At 37.9% G+C, this 20,899-nt stretch overlaps 1 protein-coding gene across 1 annotated transcript in view; it reads left to right on the top strand.

Annotated features, from left to right (window-relative positions):
* LOC123234247 (cilia- and flagella-associated protein 43-like) overlaps positions 1 to 18,045 on the top strand; it is a 178,095-nt gene extending 160,050 nt beyond the window's left edge. Inside the window, exons 32-38 of the mRNA XM_044660174.1 lie at positions 2,644 to 2,851; positions 4,813 to 4,925; positions 12,437 to 12,596; positions 13,715 to 13,879; positions 15,958 to 16,038; positions 17,518 to 17,671; positions 17,879 to 18,045. Coding sequence (XP_044516109.1) covers positions 2,644 to 2,851; positions 4,813 to 4,925; positions 12,437 to 12,596; positions 13,715 to 13,879; positions 15,958 to 16,038; positions 17,518 to 17,671; positions 17,879 to 18,045 — 1,048 coding nt within the window. The remainder of the gene's footprint in view (positions 1 to 2,643; positions 2,852 to 4,812; positions 4,926 to 12,436; positions 12,597 to 13,714; positions 13,880 to 15,957; positions 16,039 to 17,517; positions 17,672 to 17,878) is intronic.
* The last annotated feature ends 2,854 nt before the right edge of the window (positions 18,046 to 20,899 follow it).

Raw genomic sequence — 20,899 nt, 5'->3', positions numbered from 1 at the left:
CTGCATCTGGCCTGCAGGCCCTACTTTGCCCATCGCTGGTATACAACTAGAAAAGACACTCTTTGTTCTCAGGGAGCTCACATTCTAACAAAGGGAGACAACATATAGAGCAGGTTTCAGCCACAAGTCATATTTCAAGACCTAGTTTCCTGAGAACAGTGACAATCACATGTTAATGTCTTTTCTTCAGCCTAATTTCAATGGATAAATCCATACCTTGTGAACCAGTTAATAATGCCAAGGGCTTTGGTGGTGAGAACTCTTTTTCTGGTTTTTAAGTGGTCACTGAACATAATCATCTGTCTTACACATTCAACATATTTATGAAATTGCATTTTAATCTCAATGGTGACAATAATGGTTCCAGTTTGTTTTCATAATTAAAAAGTGATTCATTACATATTTGTATATGTGGTGCTATTCTATTCAAATCTGCTTACTAAAGCTTTCCCTTTAGCCAAGTTTTAAAGGTTCTACTACACTGTTAGAAGTGCTATGTGGTGCAGTAGACAGATCACTGGGCCTGATATCAGGAAGACCAAAATTCAAATTTAGCCTCACACACATGCCAGCCCTATGACCTTGGGCAAAGCCCTTAACTTCTGTTTGTATCAGTTTCCTCAATGTTAAAATGGAAATAAAACCTCACAGAGTTGTTGCCGAGATCAAATGAAATAGTATTTGTAAAAAGTACTCAATGCTTAAGCACCTCACAGGTGCTATATAAATGTTTATTATCTTCTCCTTCCCACTACGTGCATAAAGCATCAAAAGTAATCTTAAAAGAAAGTCAAAAATAGTTTTTAATTTTATGCATTGAAATTTAGCATTAATTTTTGGAACTATTTATTCTATTTTTCAGTATTCCTAAATTAGAAGGAATATGATCTAATGATCATTCAATCAACATTTATTAATCATGTGTACCTGATATAAGATAAGGAGGGTGTCTAAGAGTCTAGAGGTTTATTTGTAGCTCTACTAAAAGACACACTTTGTTGAGTCATATTGCGCTTAAAACTGCTATCTCGAGAAACTTAAACTCTCAATATTTTGGTTTCTCATGTTTAAAAATACATGTGGATAATACTATTCTTTTCAGAGATAACCTAGGACAGTGATGGTGAACCTTTTAGAACCTCTTAGGCACCTATGCTGTGCCTTGTCCCCTGACTGGGTGCTACGCCCAGCCCTCCCCAGAGACTGAGTCATTCCCCCATCCCTTTACCCCAGACAGGGGTCAGAGAAAGCAAGGCAGTGGCTCAGGTGCTCCACTCAGGGGAGGGAGTAAATGCTTCCATTATGCTGCTGGGCAGAGGTGTGATGGAGAGGGGTAAGGGAGCAGCTCTGCCCAAGTCCCTCCGCCTTTCTAGTAACTAAATCTGGGAGGCAGCACACCCACAGAGAGGTTACTGTGTGCCATCTTTGGCACACTGCTATAGGTTTGCCATCACAGATGTAGGATCTTCCAAGATTCATAAGTTCACAGGATTTTGAGCTAGAAAGTACCTCGGGGGTCATCTCTCTAGTCTAATCCATAACAAAGGATGCCTTTTCCTAAATGATGTGCTCAATTATGTCTCTTCTTTGTTGGAGGAATTGGAAGAGTATTTTATAAACACAAACCAAGAAGACAACATAAACTTACATAATATGAATAGAATCTGTCCTTGTCCTCCATTCATAGCACTGGAGCAAAGTGAACAGGTGATTCTTCAACAAAGTAGACACCATTGAAAGGGAGATAGTCAGGATAAAATAGGGAGGGATTCACTCTAGTACTTCTCCCTGAGATTTTATAGCAGAGTGCTTCCCTGCTCTTCCCTGATCATCCCACTTCTAAATCTAAGTAGAAAGACACTTATGTCCATAAAGAGAGAGGGGGCTTTTCAAGCCATTGTGCACCTGGAGCCCCAGGTTCTAACTGCAGCCATTGTTGTCTCTGGGCTTTTGCAAAGAAAGATTCAAAAGGAGCAGAAGGATGTGCTTCTTCCTATGGTTCTCTTGGTCTTTCCTGAAAGGAAGAATTAAGCCCGGTAAACTTGGAATCTTGAGATCCTCTGGTAAAAGGAACAGCTCAAAGCATCTTAAGATTCCTACTCAGTTGTAGTTGAATAGATATGGATCAAAGCATATTATCTTTTGCAACAGTGTATTTATGGTTTTATTTGGAGGTTTTGATTTTGTGAGTGTGCTCTTACAGTAATGAGCAATATAGAAGTGTATTTTGTATAATAATACATTTTTGGCCCAGATCAAATTGTTTACCATCTCTAAGTTGGGGAGTACAAGGGGGAGATGGTTTGGATCTTATAATTTTGGAAAACATATATTAAAAATTATTACATGTAATGGTGAAAATAAAATATCTTTGAATTAAAAAAGATTCCTGGGGGCAGTTGGGTAGCTCAGTGGATTGAGAGTCAGGCCTAGAAACAGGAGGTCCTAGGTTCAAACCTGGCCTCAGCCACTTCCCAGCTGTGTGACCCTGTGCAAGTCACTTGACCCCCATTGCCCACCCTTACCACTCTTCCACCTATCAGACAATACACCGAAGTTAAGGGTTTAAAAAAAAAAAAAGATTCCTACTCAGTGTCAATATTTGTCTTGGAAGATTTACTCTGAATTTGTTGATATTACCAGGATGCCAAGGCACAGAGCACCAGCAGAGAGTAATAGTCCTTTCAGCACTCGGTTAGAATCTGAAAGACTTAAGAAGGATAACTTTTCCAAAATCATGGAAGCCATGGATGATTTAGATAAACCTGAAAATATGCCGGAGGGCTTAGAACTTTCAGCCTGGAAATATTTCTGTGCTGCAAGACGAACAAAAGTAGAAAATGAACATAAGGTAATACAGTTTTAGTTGACACAGGCAATGTCTTGGTTTTGTTGAAATGCTTTTTAGCTTTTCTACTCTTTGTTACAAGGTTGAGCTTGATGTAGGAGGGAATATATATTCAGGTATGAGTAGCAGCTATGGGACACCATATACATAGAGCACCTGTAGACAGGAGTTATGTGACCTGAGGCAAGTCAGTTAACTTCTGTATGCCTTGGTTTCCTCTCCTGTAAAATGGGGGTAATAATAGCATCGACCTCCCAGCATTGTTGTAAATCAGATGAACTCATGTTTGTAAAGCCCTTAGCACAGTGCCTGGCACATCATAGGTGCTATATAAAGTTTAGCTGTCATCATCATCATTATAATAGTTGGTAATACTGGAATTAAACAATGAAGTCTAGAGTTCAGAAGTCTGAGCTCAGAAACACAACCAACTATCACTAGATGAGAGAATCAGAATGCAAAATATTAAATTTAATATAATAAAATAAAGTTTAACAGATATAAATGTAAAGTCTTACACTTTGGATCAGAAAACTGGCTTTGTAGATATAAGATAGAACCATAGTAAGAAATTCATCTGAAAAAGATCTTGAGGTAATGATAGACAGCAAGTTCAATACAAGTCAGGAGTGCAATATGGCAGCCAAGAAAACTAATGGGATCATGGACTGAATTAAGAGAGGCATAAGAGCCTTCAAGGAATAAGAAGATTCTATTCATGCTCTGCTCTTTCTTTAGCCAGACCATGTTTGGAACACAATGTTCAGTTTTGGGCAGATAGTCAGGAAAGCATCTGGGGAAGGCAAGTAGAACAGTGAGTCTTGCCTTGAGTTCATAGAGGAGGAGCAACTGAAACAACTCTTTAGCCTAAAGAAGATTAAATTAGAGGAAACATGAAAGCTTTCTTCCAAGAGCTGCCATGTGAAGGCTCTAGTGAACAAAACCAGGAATGTTGGGTAAAAGTTGTAGACAGATAAATTAAAGCTTGATATAAAGAAAAATTCTTAAAAATTAAAACTACCCCAAAATGGAATGAGCTCTCCCAGGAGGTCAGGGGTTATCCTGATGACTCATTGGGGAAGGGTATGGTGAGACAAGTTCTTTTTCAGGTATAGTTTGCACTAGATGGGTCACTGGGTTCTCTTTCACTCAGAACCTCTGATTATATTACCCTAAATTTGGTGGTGATGTGGGCCTCCCTGGGAAGTAGGCTTGTGGTAATGAAGTTATTGTCTATTCTACCAGAAAAGATTTTTTTCTCTTTTTCAAGGAAAACACAGAGAAAAACTATTTGATTTAAATGAGCTTACTGAGCATTATTCTGTTGCTAGGTTGTACTTTCAAAAACAAGAGAGATAGAAAACTTCAGCGTGCTTGACTTGAGGAAGGATACCTTTCCTTTGTCACCTCCTCAAAAAATTCCACTTGGCATAATAGACACACAACTGACCTTGAAGCTCTACCTCTGACACATCAACAAGTCACTTAACCTCTCAATGTTCTAGACAACAAGATGTTCCAGAGAAAATACTTGGCTATATAGTTAGAATTTTCATACCCAGAAGAGTTCACAATATGAACTCTTTTTTTTTAATTTAATGAAAATACAAACCCAGTATCTCTCTGTCATTAAAGGCAGAGTCATTAGCATATGACCTAACATCTTTTGTTGGGAACAAATGACAAAAATAGAATAATTTCTATTGCTTGTATATTTCATTTCAACAGAAGGAAATTTGATACCCTCCCCAAGTATTGGCAGAGAATATCATATAGGTGGCAATTACTGGACCTAATAAGTAGTGAGTGAGGATAGAATTTGTATTTCTATTCATCTTTGACATTATAATTATTGGTTCTTGTTGCAAAAGAAATTAATTTTTCTTAAAAATGCCTTCGAAACATCTGTTTTAACTTTTAAAAGTCTTGTCCTCTGAGAAGGTTGTGCTTTGTTTTTCGTTCAGGTAAAGCAAAAAGCTGCTGGTTTGCTGGAAATACAGGCCTTCCTCCAGAAGAGAATTGAGGATGATGAAAAGGTTCAAACGGACATTGACAAAATTTTCCAGGAAATCTATACGTAATATGACTATTGATTCTTTCAGTCACTTTCATTTATGCTTATTTTTAATGTTTTTAACTTGGGAGTAAATCTCTTTAATGTAAGAGACAGACTTCAATTTATAGTGATCATAACCTTGAGAACTCAAACCCAAGACCACATAATATGAAATCTGATGTCAGCTTAGGACTTTTTTTATCTGTTCCTTCACTATTGTCATTATTATAAAATTTTCTTAATGTTTCAGCCCAGATTTTTTGGCTAACTTCACATGGGATAATAATAATAGTAATAATCAACAATAATTTATTAAGTCCCAACCAAGTCCCAGGCTGGTTGCTGGGGATACAAACTTGGGCCCAGCCTACAAATAGCTTAGATTTTATTGTAGAACAGCAGCATGTGCACTTATAAGTAAATGAAATATGTGTGTATCAGAAAAGGACTCATGTATGATGTAATATTATAGCTGATCTTTGAAAGAAGTTAGGGATTCTGAGAAGTAGAGGTAAGAAAGAAATGCCTTCCAGGGATGGGAAACCAATAAGAAGACCAGTTTGGCTATATCCGTGATGATGAACCTTTTAGAACCTGAGTGCCCAAACTGCAATCCTCACGCTGCAGGTGAGCCACCGTGCTCCCCCTGGGCTGCTGCGCAGAGGGCGAGTGATGGGAGAAATGGCCTCAGGTGTGCAAGGAGAGGGGGAGGGAAGCAGCCTCCTCAGCACACATGCCATAGCTTCACCAACACAGGACTATACCAGATAGGTTGTGAAGAGTTTTAAATGCCAGTTGTGGGTATTTGTATGTGATCCTACATACAGCTAGATGGCCAGTAGATAGAGTACCAGGTCTAGAACAAGGAAGACTCATCTGTCTGAGTTCAAATCTGGCCTCAGATATTTACCAGCTGTGAGACCATCAACAAGTCATTTAAACCTTTTTGTCTCAGTATTCTCATCTATAAAATGAACTAGAGAAGGAAACAGTAAGCCAGTCCAAGTTTCTTGGCCAAGAAACCCCAAAAGGATTCATGAAAAGTAAGATATGACTAAAATGCCTAAATGCCTTCTAGTGAAGGGGAGCCAGGAGATGTGTGTGGCATGGTCAGACTAATACTTTAAGAATAGTACTTTGGCAGTTAAATGGAGGATAGACCAAAGAAAGGGCAAACTTTAGGGAGGTGAACAATTTATTTATTTATTTTAATTGAAGTGGGGGTTTTATGTTCGTTTTATTTATTTTAAAATATTTTTTCATGGTTATATGATTCATGTTCTCTCCCTCCCCTCTTCCTACCCCATTCCTGGAGCTGACAAGCTATTCCACTGGGTTATACATGTATTATTCTCACTTGATACCTATTTCTATATTATTCATTTTTGTAATAATCTTTTAAAACCAAAACTCCAAATCATATGCCCATATAAACAAGTGATAAATCATATGCTTTCCTTCTGTGTTTCTACTCCCACAGTTCTTTCCCTCAATGTGCATAGCATTCTTTCTCATAAGTCCCTCAGGGAAATCATGGATCATTGTATTGCTATTAGTAGCAAAATCAATTACATTTGATCATCCCACAACATTTCACTTTCTGTATACAATGTTCTCCTGGTTCTTCTCATTTTACTCCACATCAGTTCATAGAAGTCTTTCCAGTTCACATAGAATTCCTCCAGTTATCATTCCTTACAGCACAATAGTATTCTGTCACCATCAGACACCACAATTTGTTCAGCCATTCCCCCAATCAAGGGACACACCCTCATTTCCCAATTTTTTGCTACCACAAAGAGTGTGGCTATGAATATTTTTGTAGAAGGGGAACCATTTAATAGGCTATTACAATTAACATACTAATGCAATAGCTCAGGTGAAATACATCAGGGCTTCAAGTGACCATATAAGGGATGAGAGAGATGTGGCGGAGATGAAATAAAAATTTAATATCTGGTTAGATCTGTGGGGTAAAGAGTAAGTTTGCATCTAAAGTTGAAAATCTGAGTATTTGAAAAGATTTTAGTTACCTTAAAAGAAATAAGTGAGTTTAGAAAAGGATTAGGTTCGGAAGATCATTAAGTTCTATTCTGGACATATTAGTTTGAGAGACTTTCAGATATCCAGTATAAATATCCACTTGGTAGCCTGATGATGTGGGACAGATGCTTGAGAGAGATTATGACTGCATCTGTGAGGCCTCTGATTAGAGGTGATCTGAACCAAAGGGAGCTGATGAAATCATGAAGAGAATTTTAAAAAAGAAGTGGGGAGCCAGGATAGTGCCTTAGACCAGTGATGGGCAAACTTTTTAAAGAGGGGGCCAAAGGAAAGGAAATGCTCATCTGTCTGTCTGATTCTAAAGCAACTCTTTCGAAGTTTCATTATATTGTATCCTACTCATTGTATTTGTCCTATTAGGAATAATGTCACACACCAGATAGAACATTTCAGGGGGCAGCATCTGGCCCGCAGGCTGTACTTTGCCCATCACTGCCTTAGACTATAACTATAGTTCGGTAACATGATATGACTAAGGGATGATCCAACATTAAAGAAGATTGAGGAATGGTCATATAAGAGGAGAGAACCAAGAGGAAGCAGAAAGGAAAAGGAACCCAAGAGAAAAGGTTGGTTAGCAGCATCAAATGCTACCTTGAATTCAAGAAGGATGAGGACTGATAAAAGATCTTTGGATTTGGAAATTAAGAGAATATGTGGAGAGTTCCTGGTTAAGATGGCGGCAGAGTAAAAAGCAGCTGCTTAACCTCTCCTAACTGAAACATATAGGACTCCTCAAGGGGACATAAAAACAAATCCAGAGGAAAAAAGGGACTCCACAACATGGCGCAGCATTGGAGGTACGTGGAACCAGGCATTTCCATGCTATAAAGGGGTGAAACAGCTCTCACAAAAACACGAGCAGAGCAACCCCTTCCCCCACCCCACACCACCTACAATGCCAAAGCCAGCGCACAAGAGTTAGAGCAAGTTTGGGGCACCCATTAAGTCATTGGCAGCTACCTGGGGTCACCAGGGCCTGCTCCTGAGAGCAGCAAGACTTAAGACCCCAAGAGGCTAAAGAACACACGAGGACTTTGAACACAGACCCTGAGCGCAGGCACGAGTACGTGCACGGACGCAAGCCCAGACAGGAATCTTGAGCGCAGGTGAGGACTCGTATCTTGAATGCAGGCGCAGACCTTGAGTGGGGACCCAGTGCAAAAGGGGTTCACAGCTGTGGAAGCAATGCCCTGAGACTGTTAAAGGAGCCTTGATCAGAGGAACAAGTAAGGGGACCACCAGGAGGCTTGACCCTGAGAACAACTGAGACCTCAGGAAACTAAAGAGCTCAGATAGACCCTGAGTGTGAGGATAAACCTGAGAGGGCGCAGGGCTAACAATGGCAAGCCAGAGACAAGAACCCCAAAAGAGAAAGATCATCAAAAAGAAATCTATAACACTCGACAACTTTTACACAGATAAAATCCAGACAAAAGAACAAACAGCAGAGGAGAACAAACAAGTAATCATATCCAAACCTTCCCAAAATAATGAAAACTGGCCACGAGCTATTGAAGAGTTCAAATCTGAGATGATGAGAAAGATGGAAGAGATTTGCTGAGAGAAGTGGGAAATAGCTCAAAAAGAAATAAACAGGTTAGAAGACAGAAACTCCCAATTGGAGAAAGATGCCCAAAAATCATTTTTTTTTATTTGCACAAAAATATTTATAGCTGCGCTCTTTGTGGTGGCAAAAAATTGGAAAATAAGAGAATGTCCTTCAATTGGGGAATGGCTGAACAAATTGTGGTATCTGTTGGTAATGGAATACTATTGTGCTAAAAGGAATAATAAACTGGAGGAATTCCATGTGAACTGGAAAGACCTCCAGGAATTGATGCAGAGTGAAAGGAGCAGAACCAGGAGAACATTGTACACAGAGACTGATACATTGTGGTAAAATAGAATGTAATGGACTTCTGTACTAGCAGCAATGCAATGACCCGGGACAATTCTGAGGAATTTATGGAAAAGAACACTATCCACATTCAGAGGAAGAACTGCAGGAGAGGAAACAGAAGAAAAACAAGTGCTTGAACACATGGGTTGAGGCAGACATGATTGGGGATGTAGACTCGAAACTACCACACCAATGCAACTATCAATAATTTGGAAATAGGTCTTGATCAATGACACATGTTAAAACCAGTGTAAATACACATCTGCCATGGGGGAAGGGGGAAGTGGGGGGGGAGGGGGGCATGAAGGGGAAAGTAAGAACATGAATTATGTAACCATGTTAACTTTTCAAAAAAATAAATATTAATGTTTAAAAAAAGAGAGAGAGAATATGTGGAGAGAGGAGTTTCAGTTGAGTGATGAAGTTGAAAGCCAGATAGTAAAGGGTAAGAGGAGAGAAGGTGGAGGAAATGAATGTAGACAGTTTTCCCCCTAGGAATTTGGTTGTAAAAAGAAGAGAAAATGATAGCTTGTGAGGATGGTGGGCTAAGGATAAGGATGACTCATATTTATATAGTTTTTTACTCTTTCCTGCCACACCCTGTGTTTCCCTTTTAATCACCCCCCTTTATATTAATCCCCTTCCTACCACCTCCCTTCTTATTCCCCTCCTATATCTCTATAGGGTCTTTTCATCACTACCGCCCCTAGCTTCTCCCTCCCTTATATTACCCATCTCCCTACCACCCCCTCTCTTATTCCCCTTCTATTTCTCTATAGGGTAAGATAGGATTCTCTACCCTAATGAATGTGGCTGTTTTTCCCTCTCTGACCCATTCCAATGAGAGCAAGGTTGAAGTATTTCCCAAGACCACTCTCATCCTCCCCTCCATTTTAATAGTATTTCCATCCCCTGTGCCTCTGACTTTTCTCTTCCCATTTCTCTTAGTACAATCCTCTTTTTCATCCCTAGTTTTTTTTTACATATCATCCTAAACATTTACTACTATATCCTCTATGTATATTTCTTCTAACTACTATGATAATGATAACAATTTTTAAGAGTTGCAGATATTGGAAACTCACGCTTTGCAGATGATATGATGATATACTTAAAGAATCCTAGAAAATCAACTAAAAGGCTAGTGAAATAATTAACAACTTTAGCAAAGTTGCAAAGTACAAGATAAACTCACACAAATCATCAGCATTTTTGTATATTTTCAACAAAATTCAGCAAAAGAATTTAGAAAGAGAAACTCCATTTAAAATCACTCTAGCCCAGTGATGGGCAAACTTTTTAAAGAGGGGGTCAAAGGAAAGGAAATGCTCATCTGTCAGTCTGTTTCTAAGGCAACTCTTTCAAAGTTTCATTGTATTGTATCCTACTCGTATTTGTCAGATTAGTAATAATGTTAGTGGGAGGATAGATAATCCTACCCAAATTAATTTACTTATTCATTGCCATACCTATTAAACTACCAAAAAGCTTTTTCATAGAATTAGAAAAAATTATAACAAAGTTCATCTGGAAGAACAAAAGATCAAGACTATCAAGGGAAATAATGAAAAAAAATGTAAAGGATGGGGGCCTAGTAGTACCAGATCTTAAACTGTACTATAAAGCATCAAACAATATGGTATTGGCTAAGAGAGAGAAGAGTGGATCAGTGGAATAGATTAGGTGTAAATTACCCTAGCAAACAAGTGTTCAATAAACCCAAAGACCTCAGCTTTTGGGACAAGAACTCACTATTTGACAAAAAGTGGTGGGAAAATTGGAAAACAGTATGGAAAAAATTAGGTTTAACCAAGATACATGCAAAATGGGTAAATGGATTAAATATAAAAAGTGAAATCATAAATAAATTAGGTGAACCTAGAAAAGTATACCTGTCAGATCTATGGGAAAGGAAGGAATTTAAGAACAAGCAAGACATAGAGAACGTTACAAAATGTAAAATGAAGGATTTGATTATATCAAATTAGAAAGGTAAAACCAATGCAACCAAAATTAGAAGGAAAGCAACAAACTGGGAAAACATTTTTATAACAAAACTCTCTGACAAAGTTTAATTTCCAAATATATAAGGAACTAAGTCAAATTTACAAAAAATCAATTCCCCAAATTTACAACAACAACAAAAAAAACCATTCCCCAATTTACAAATTATCAAGGGGCATGAATAGGCAGTTTTCACATGATAAAATCAAAACTATCAATAAGCACAAGAAAAAGTGTTCTAAATCCCTCCTGATTAGAGAAATACAAATAAAAACAACTCTGAGGTACCATCTTACACCTGGCAGACTGGCCAATAGGGCAACAAGGAAAGTGATAAATGTTGGAGCAGATATGGCAAAATTAGGAAACTAATACACTGCTGGTGGAATTGTGAATTGGTCCAACCATTCTGGAGGGCAATTTGGAACTATCCCCAAAGAGTTTTAAAAGACTGTCTGCCCTTTCACCCAGCCATACCACTGCTGGGTTTGTATCCCAAAGAGATAATAAGGGAAAACGCTTATACAAAAATATTTATAGCCTCCAGGAATTTATACAAAGCAAAAGGAGCAGAACCAGGAGAACATTGTACACAGAGACTGATATACTGTGTCACAGTCGAATGTAATAGGCTTTTCTACTAGAAGCAATGCAATGATCCAGGATAACCCTATGTTCATAAAATTTAATGAATCTACAATTATAGTTACTATACAAGTTTATTACTATAAGAATCTCATGATCAATCATTAAAGCTTCATTATAAGAAAAACAATCAGATTACTTAGCAATTTGATCATTTCTAGTCATATATCATGACTATATATCATGTCAGATATTTTAAAAGGCAGGGCAAAGCAAAACTTATATTTTATGCCTTATAGTAGTTTCTTGTTTTCTTCTTCATATTTAAACCATTTTAACAGATTAAGTTTGATCATTCACGTATTCTTAATATTAGAAAAACATTTTATGAGCCCATTTGTGACCATATCATACTTTAAACCACATGAAAACTGATTTGGGGGAGGGGCAGCTGGGTAGCTCAGTGGAGTGAGAGTCAGGCCTAGAGACAGGAGGTCCTAGGTTCAAACCCGGCCTCAGCCACTTCCCAGCTGTGTGACCCTGGGCAAGTCACTTGACCCCCATTGCCCACCCTTACCACTCTTCCACCTATGAGACAATACACCGAAGTTAAGGGTCTAAAAAAAAAAAAACTGATTTGGGGGAAATGGTCACATTGTTCAAGTACTTTATAAGTAGAGTGGCTTAACATGACTTTAATCAATCAGCAAGTACTTATTATGCTTCTAGTTTGTGCCAGAAACTGTACTGAGCACTGAACACAAAGATTAGAAGCAAGAGTCTTTCTCCTAAAGGAGCTTGCGTCCTAATAAGGGAGACAACATGATCATATGTGACCTAGGTATATAGACTACATTAATAAATGAACTACATGGTAACTTCGGAGAGAAAAAAACTTGCACTCTTTATTCTTACATATTGAGTAAACTACATGTAAAAAACAGTAATAATTTCAACTCATTCTTTTTCATTTTAGATTACAGAGGGATAAAACTAATCATCAGACAGATTTGACAATTCAAATCATCCTTAAACAAGGGCAAGTGGAAGCAGAAAATTTCCATTTTATGTTAGAATTCACTGATTGTGTTCTTGTTTCCAGGAATATAATTGAGGAACTGAATAATATAATTCGGGTAATTATGAATTTTCAGGAAGAGAAAACAGTGATTGCTATATGAAATAAGAATGCTCTTCCTCGTTTAGTTACCTTCCCCCTTCTATTTTCTTTTTTTAAAAATTTCATTGCTACCATTTGTTTTTATATCACTTTTATTTCTGAGTATACTCCACCTTCCCACCTGTAAGCCATCCTTTGTGATAGACTTAAAAACAAAGAGAGAGTTGAGCAAAACTTAGCAATAGATCAGCAATATGCAGTATATACAATGTACTGCAATCATGTTTGCCCACTTCTGCAAAGAAATAAGGGAGGTGCATTTTCTCAATTCTTCTCTGGGGCAAATAGTCATTGTAATCAAATGGCTTTCAGTTTCCCTTTTTTGTTCTTTCCAATTATATTATTTTGGTCCAGTGAAGGGTCCAAATTGAAGAATGATTGTGTGTACCTCAGCATCTACAGACAATCTTTCTTCAATTTGAACTCATCATTGGACATCTTTCATAAAAGTGGCAAACAGTGTTTTCATATATGTCTTGTTTTATATCTCAGGTGATACTAAAAATCAAAGGTTAATTGAACCAAATTATCTCTTATTATATATTTCAAGGAATTTTATATAATTTTGATGTGGGTGGGAGACACTTTCTTGAAAGCACTTTTAAGGTTGCTTCTTGTTCATAACTCCTGGAGGCTGGAAGGGCTTCTCTTTTCATCTGGCTTGTCCTTTAGCGGTTTTGAACTGGAAAGCTGGACCTGGAGTCAGGAAGACCTGAGATCAAATCCAGCCTCAGACACTTAACTAACTGTGTGGCCCTGGGAAAATCATTTCTCTTATTTGGCTCTGGTTCCTCATCTATAAAATGGGGTGGTAATAGTACCTACCTCCCAGGGGTGGATGTGAGGATAAAATGAGATATTTTTAAGGCATTTTACAAACCTTAAATCACTAGGTAAATGTTAACTTATCATCTTTGGGGATTTTTTTTTTTGTTATTGCTGATATGTTGTCATAATGGTTAGGCCTTTATCAACCCCCTCCAAAGAGTTACATTTTTATAACAGTATAATCATTTCTCTAATGAGCAGAATTATGTAATCTAAATATCAAAATGTATAATTTTTCCACTCAAGATCCAAGGTCAAAAGAAAATTGCCAGCATGATGGAAAATAAAAAATACCATAAAGGAATAATTCAGATTGATTGGGAACATAAAAAAATGGTTATGGAAATGGAAGATCTAAACCAAAAGGCTTGGGATATTCAGCAGCTATTTTTTTCAAAAGCTCATCAGGCGGTAAATTGATCTTCTAAATATAATTCATAGAATGGCTTCATATTATATAAGATGACATTTGAGATGAAAAAAAAAACCTCTGATGATGTGGAAATGAAGAGGGAAGGCATTCCAGGCATGGGGAACAACCTTTACAAAGGTATGGAGATAGGAAATGGAGTATCATATGCAAAGAATAGAGAAGACCAACTTGGCTAGATCACAGAATATGGGAAGAGGAAGTCAAAAAAGTTGGAGCAAGATTGTGAAAGGTTTTGAAAGCTAAACAGAAGAGTTTATAATTTATCTTAGAGACAACTGGGATTTTCTAGAGTTTACTGGGTGGAGGAATGACATGATCTGATCTGTACTTCAGAAAATCCCTTTTTGTCACCAACATGAAGGAGGATAGACTGAATCTATCAAGAGATTAATCAGGAGGCCATGGCAATAGTCTAGGCCAGTGATTCCTAAAGTGGGTGCCACCACCCCCTTGTGGGTGCTGCAGCGATCCTGGGGGGGGGGGTGATGGCCACAGGTGCATTTATCTTTCCTATTAATTGCTATTAAAATTTTTAAAATAATTTCCAGGGGTGCTAAGTAATATTTTTCCTGGAAAGGGGGTGGTAGGCCAAAAAAGTTTGGGAACCACTGGCTAAGCCAAGAGGCCATAAGAATCTAAACTAAAGTAACACTGCATGAATAAAGAGGAGTCAAATTTGTTTTGACAACTGATTATATTTGTAGGGTGAGAGGAGAGTAAGACTCAACAAATATTTATTAAGCACCAATGTGCCAGGCATTGTAATATGCTCTGAATACAAAGATAGGCAAAGACCAATGTAAGGATTAAATTTATGGTTGGACTAAATATAAGAGAATGTGGTCACCGATTTTAAAAATTAATACAGCTCAAGTCAAAATGACTTTTTAGCAGCTTTATTTACAAAGAGAGAGAGAGTGAAAGCAGAGAAATGTAAAAGGAGGGTAAAGAAGATATCTAACCTAACACACTAAATATTTGCTCTGGTGCCTGGCTTCACTCCGGCAGGGCTCATTAACCCCAGCCAGAGGGCCCAGTGATGAATTAAACAAGAGTTCCGCCCACGCGGCCTCCTCCAAGAGGGAGGTCTCTCCTGTGCCAATCTCTCCAGAAGCCAGGAAAGGAGGGTCCACTTTCTTTCACTCACCCAAGTTGTAGCTCCAAGCTGTGGTCTCAGTCCAAAGGGGAAGATCCAAGAGCAGTCTTACCAGAAGCAGTTCCAAGTCTCCAGCCCCAGGTCCTTTAAGCTAAAGATTCAGGACAAAGACCTCTTGGACAGGAAGTTCATCATCTTTTATACTCCTTTTTTATGTCACTTCCTGTCCCTTTCTTCCTTTTACAGGAACCAATTGCAGTCTTTAAATTTGTTTATTACTACCCAGGGGCAGTCAGTTGCTTCTGGAGGTGTATCTCACTTTAGTAAGTGGTTCGTGAACCTCCCCTACTTAGTGTTAAGTAGAGGTGTCTTCGCTTTTGATTGATTAAATTTAAAAGTAGGCAAGTGGAGAGTCAATCTCATTTTCACAATAGTCTCTGCTCTCAAAAATCTTACAGTCTAATGGGCAAAAACATGGCTTGAGGGCAGGATGAAATCCAGAGGAGTGGAGCAGTATGGAGAAGGATGAGATGGCCACTCTGCCCTATCCTTAAATGGAGGACTTGGAAGCTGTCCAGTGTCCATCCTCTGCCCTGTCCAGTCAGGATGGGAGGGGCCTCAAGGGCAGGAGGCACTAAGGAGGTCTGAGTTTCAGAGATGAAGTGGTCTTGCAAGATGATGAGTTTCTAGCAACCATGAAGACATCTTGAAGTACAGTAAGGTGGAAGATGAGTACCAAGACTTTGGGGCTACCAATTAGAGTAGATATGGTTAAATATAAGTCCCTTCTCTATTAAATATAATCTTAGTATCTAGAGCTGGTGGTAATAAATTATGGCAAATGAACAATATGTTTGAATACAGAGAAGAATGGCATGTTATCTGATTATTAAAGTAGCTAAAATAACAAAGAATTTGAACTTTTATATCTATAGTAACAATGACCTTTTTTCTTCCTAGTACCTAAAAGAACATGATTATGATTTCATGATTGGCATGCAGACTTCGCTAATGGAGCAGACTATTGCTGGGTTAGATAAAGTAAGATTCAGTCTTCCCAAATAAATATAAATTCTAAAATGTCCTAAAATTAATACTTGTAATAGTTTTCAAAGCAAAATTGGAGATTTTAATTATTAGGAATCTAAATTCACTTCAACATTTATGATGCACCTAAAATGAAAAAATGTCTTTAGTTGCTGGAGATATAAAGACAAAAATGAAACCATCTCTGCTTTCAAGGAACATGTACTCTGGGGGAGGGAGATACATGTATATTATCTATAGATAAATAATCACAAGGGAAATTTTGTGGCAAGTAAAACTTCATGGAGGACAATGATTACAGGCATCAAGGAAAGAGCCAATAAGCAAAAAAAGATTAGAGAGGAATGGAAATGATCCATGGGGTAAGAAACAGGAAGAAACGGCAAGGGTTGGAATGAGGGGCCCAGGTTAGAGGGGCTGACCTTTGTCAAGTTTTCATTGGAGTGTAGATCAAAGGAGAAGAATTAGAGGGATTTTGAGGTGTGACATGAGGGAGTAGAGTGAGTCAATGAAAAAATATCCATCAAGTACTAATCAGGCACCTTCATGTGCTGAGCAAATACAAAGAATGAAACAAACACATAAGGAACTTACATTAAATTGTGGGAGACAAGTATGTATATAAATATAGACAGAATACATTTAGTGAATACAAATAAATAATAAGTAGTTAAATAGAGGATTAGGGAGGCACAGTTGTGGGGAATCCAGAAAGATTTCAATATAGAAGAATATGCTTCAGTTATGGCGTGAAGAGGGATTCTGTGATGCAGAAGTGGGAGGGCATTCTAGTCATGGTAAGATGGGAAATCAATTCAAGGGAGCAGAGGGAGAGGGGACTTATTAACTGCTTATTTTTGTAGTAAAAAATGAGAAAGAAACCAGAGTAAAGTTGATTAACTGAGAGAATGGTGAGGGATGAAAGGGAGGAGAGATGAGAGATCACATTAGGCAAAGAGGAGGATTAGAGAGAGCAGGAAATTTCATTTCTGCAAACAGAATCCATTGCCAATCTGGGAAACCTAGTACTTGGTGATAAGCATCTCAGTAGCTCTCAGCACTGCATGAAAAGTGTCCCTGAGTAAGTGACCTTTTATACCCATCAATCCTACAGTTCTTATCTTCAGAGCCAACTGGATGGCCTTAGTGTTTGAAAAACGTGTAACTAATAAAATGTTTGTAATCTTTTCTACGGATCCTGCACAAAGCAAATGTTCAATATTTGTTAAAGGTCAGATCAAACTAAGATTAAAACAACAAAGTCATTTTGGGCTGAGATGATGTCCAATGTTTTTAGTCTTATTGCTTCAGGTTTCAGGGTTATACAGAGAATTGCACTGACATTGTATCAATGATAATTCACACATATATCAGAATATGGACGTTTTTAATTTAAAGAGTATTATCACATAAATTCCAATACCGATTTCACACATTTTTTCTTTGGGGGGGGTGTTATGATAAAATTTCTAGAAGCACAAAAGAGATGTGGAAACCTATACACAACTATTCAAGAAACTGAAAAAAACCGTGAGCCAAAAAGATACAGCAAATTATATTCTAAGCTGCAATTTACACGAAGAGCTGGTGTGTATCACTGAAAGAAAATACATCTGTCATAAAATTGGTAAGCCAATTTTTGCTAACAATGGGCTATAATGACCTTTCTACAGTTAAGCTGGCTAGCAGATTTAAAAGCTAAACGTTTACATATTGTTATAGCAATTCATGAAGTTTCTGATATGTTTTAAAATACTATTAATCCAGGAACAACAAATGATATTTCTTCAATATTTTGAACAGTAATCCTACTTTTTTGTGTTTTTTGAAACAGGAACTAAGCTAACCTGGGAAACAATTGCCAAGGAACGTTACGAGGCTTTATTACAACAACAAAAGCTAGTAGATATTTCAAAAGAGCAGTATGAACAAATTTCAATTTTGCAGGCAGAGGTTGAAAGATTAAGAATGAAAACATTTCCTGCACTTATTCAAATGTAGAAATACCAGCAAGATTTGTGAGGAAGAAATCAGATATCATGAAGAAATCTGTTCTCAGCCATTTGAATTTCTTTTCTTCAATGAGAGAACGAAGTAGCTTCTTTCCCCCCTTAAAACCTGCCCTTAATAGAAATTGTTTAGCTCTTCCCAAAGGATTGTAAAAATGTAAATTTTGTTCTTAATGAATAAAAGTATTAAATACTATCTGTGTATCTTTGTTTAAGGGTAAGATTAAGTCTTTTAAGGATGTTATGCTAAGAAAGTATTTAAAATGTCCACACTTTTTAACTTGGGAGATCTCATTGCTAGGTGACGTGAGCCAGGGAGAGACGGAGTCTCTACTCTCCTGTTGTGCCCTCCCTTCTTTACTTAGGAAGGACCCTGCTTCCTTGTAGTGCTCTCCTTGGACCTAGAATTATAACCCAGAGCCCCTGCTCATCTGTGACTGACCATAAATAAGCACTTCTCTCCACCTGGAACTGCAACCTAGAACCATGTACGGGCAATTGTCAGTGTCAGGCCCTACACCAGGGTCAGGAAAGGCTCCCCTGTATCTCCCACGTGTTATCTGGACCCTCTTACCATCTCTGGGCTGAAAACTCCTGAAGCACCACCTCCAAGGGCAGCTGCTAGTGTTTTCCCTGAGTATCCTCTGGGCTAGTTTCCACCCTGGTATCACAGACCTTTCCTGCACACCTCCTAAGTAGTCCTAGGCAGGAACATGATCTCACATCAACAGACCTGCTCTAGACTTTGATTTTTTTTTTTTTTAGCATTTTGAAATTTTTATTTAATTAATTGATTTAGAACATTTTTCCATGGTTATATGATTCATGTTCTTTCCCTTCCCTCCTCCCCCTAACCATGCCCACCCATAGCCAAAAAGTAATTCCACTGGGTTTTACATATGTCATTGATCAAGACCTATTTCCATATTATTGATCACTTAGAGTCTACATCCCCAATCATGTCCCCATTGACCCATATGATCAAGCAATTGTTTTTCTTCTGTGTTTCTACTTCCACAGTTCTTTCTCTGGATGTGGATAGTGTTCTTTCTCATAAGTCCCTCAGAATTGTCCTGGTTCATTGCATTGCTGCTAGTAGAGAAGTTCATTACATTAGATTGTGCCACAGTGTATCTGTCTCTGTGTATAATGTTCTCCTGGTTCTGCTCCTTTCACTCTGCATCAATTCCTGGAGGTGGTTCCAGTTCACATGGAATTCCTCCAGTTCATTATTCCTTTGAGCACAATAGTATTCCATCACCAACAGATACCACAGTTTGTTCATCCATTCCCCAAATGAAGGGCATCCCCTTATTTTCCAATTTTTTGCCACTAGGAAGAACACCTTCTTCTTAAAGCTCTCTTCCTCTCCTTCTTATAATAGTATTTATCCCCTCCCCTTCCCATGCCCTCTTTGTGTGTAATAGAATATCCTATTTTTATTATTTACTCAGATTTTTCTTGGTGTCCCCTTCTATTCCCCCCCTCTTTCCCACCCATGTCATCTTAGACCATTTAGTATCCTATCCTCTCCCTATGAATTATTCTTCTGATTGCTATAATAGTGAATAGAATTCACTACAGAGAATTATACATAGCAATTTTCCACATAGTAATACAGATAATTAGACCTTATTTAAGCCCTTAAAGAGTCAAATTTAAAAAAATTATAAGTTTTCTTTCTTTTCCCTCTGTTTCTTATTTACCTTTTCATGTTTCTCTTGATTTTTGTGGTTGGGTATCAAACTTTCCATTTAGTCCTGGTCTCTTTTGTGCAAAAACTTGGAAATCTTCAATTTTGTTGAATGCCCATACTTTCCCCTCTAGACTTTGATTTGAAGTGGGTTTTTTTGAGGGGAAATATGAGAACTCAGCTGGGTTTCTGACTACTCAACCGTTATCTTGGTTTTTCACCAGTAAATGTTTCAAAACAAAAGATTAAACACATTAGACCTTATCCTAACCAATAAAAACGAGGTAGACAGATCCATTTTTAATGGCATTAGGTCCATTTTAGCAACAGCCGATTACAACTAGAGCCTCGATTCATTGTAACATAGGCTTCACAAGTTTGGCTGTTAGAATAAAATGCATTCTTATAATCTATTGCTTTCTTCTTTTGAAATCAGTTATTATATACAAGTTTTGATGCTTCCATTAAGGGAGCTTAGAAAACACACATGAAAGCCATTGCATAAAAATTGACCATATTTCAAAGATCTATTTCTAGTCATTGTGGATACTCCTTTGATTGATAATCAACTATAATTGTCTCCAAAGTTGTCAAAAAATGCATCACTCTTCAATCAAGGTGGTGGTGAGCCTTTTTGGTCCTTAGCTAATTATGGGTGAGATTTAAGATCTTTCTAACCTGCTAGGGGCTTGTCTAGACTGCAAGATGGTCCAAGACCTATCTCTATGCCACAGCGAAGGATTAGAGCAAAGCTTTCAGTGAAACTGCACATAACCATGTATTGTGGATAAAAAGCCAGACTTGGAAGCAGGAAGCCAGTAGATAAGTTTTAGAGGCATGTGACCTATTTATAGATGTGCTTTAGAAATATAAATTGCCAATCATAACATAGTTATATATAGCTTGGAAATAAGAGTTTAAAGTAGTTGGGTTGTTTTTTTTCCTCAAACCCTTACCTTCAATTAAGGTTAAGTGACTTGCCCACATAGCAAAGAAGTATCTGAGGCCAGATACGAACCTGCACCCTGCTAAATGCAGGTCTGGCACTCTATCCAGTGTGCTACATAGCTGCCCCTAAAATAGAGTTTCAAGAGACAGACTCTGGGAACATACTGGATTTGGAAGGGAATTAGGAGGGATTTGGAAATAGTCT

Source organism: Gracilinanus agilis, chromosome 2 (assembly GCF_016433145.1).
Source record: "Gracilinanus agilis isolate LMUSP501 chromosome 2, AgileGrace, whole genome shotgun sequence".
In the NCBI taxonomy this organism is placed as follows: Eukaryota; Metazoa; Chordata; class Mammalia; order Didelphimorphia; family Didelphidae; genus Gracilinanus; species Gracilinanus agilis.
The sequence above is the reverse complement of the archived record's forward strand: the minus strand, read 5'-3'. Positions and strand labels throughout refer to the sequence as shown.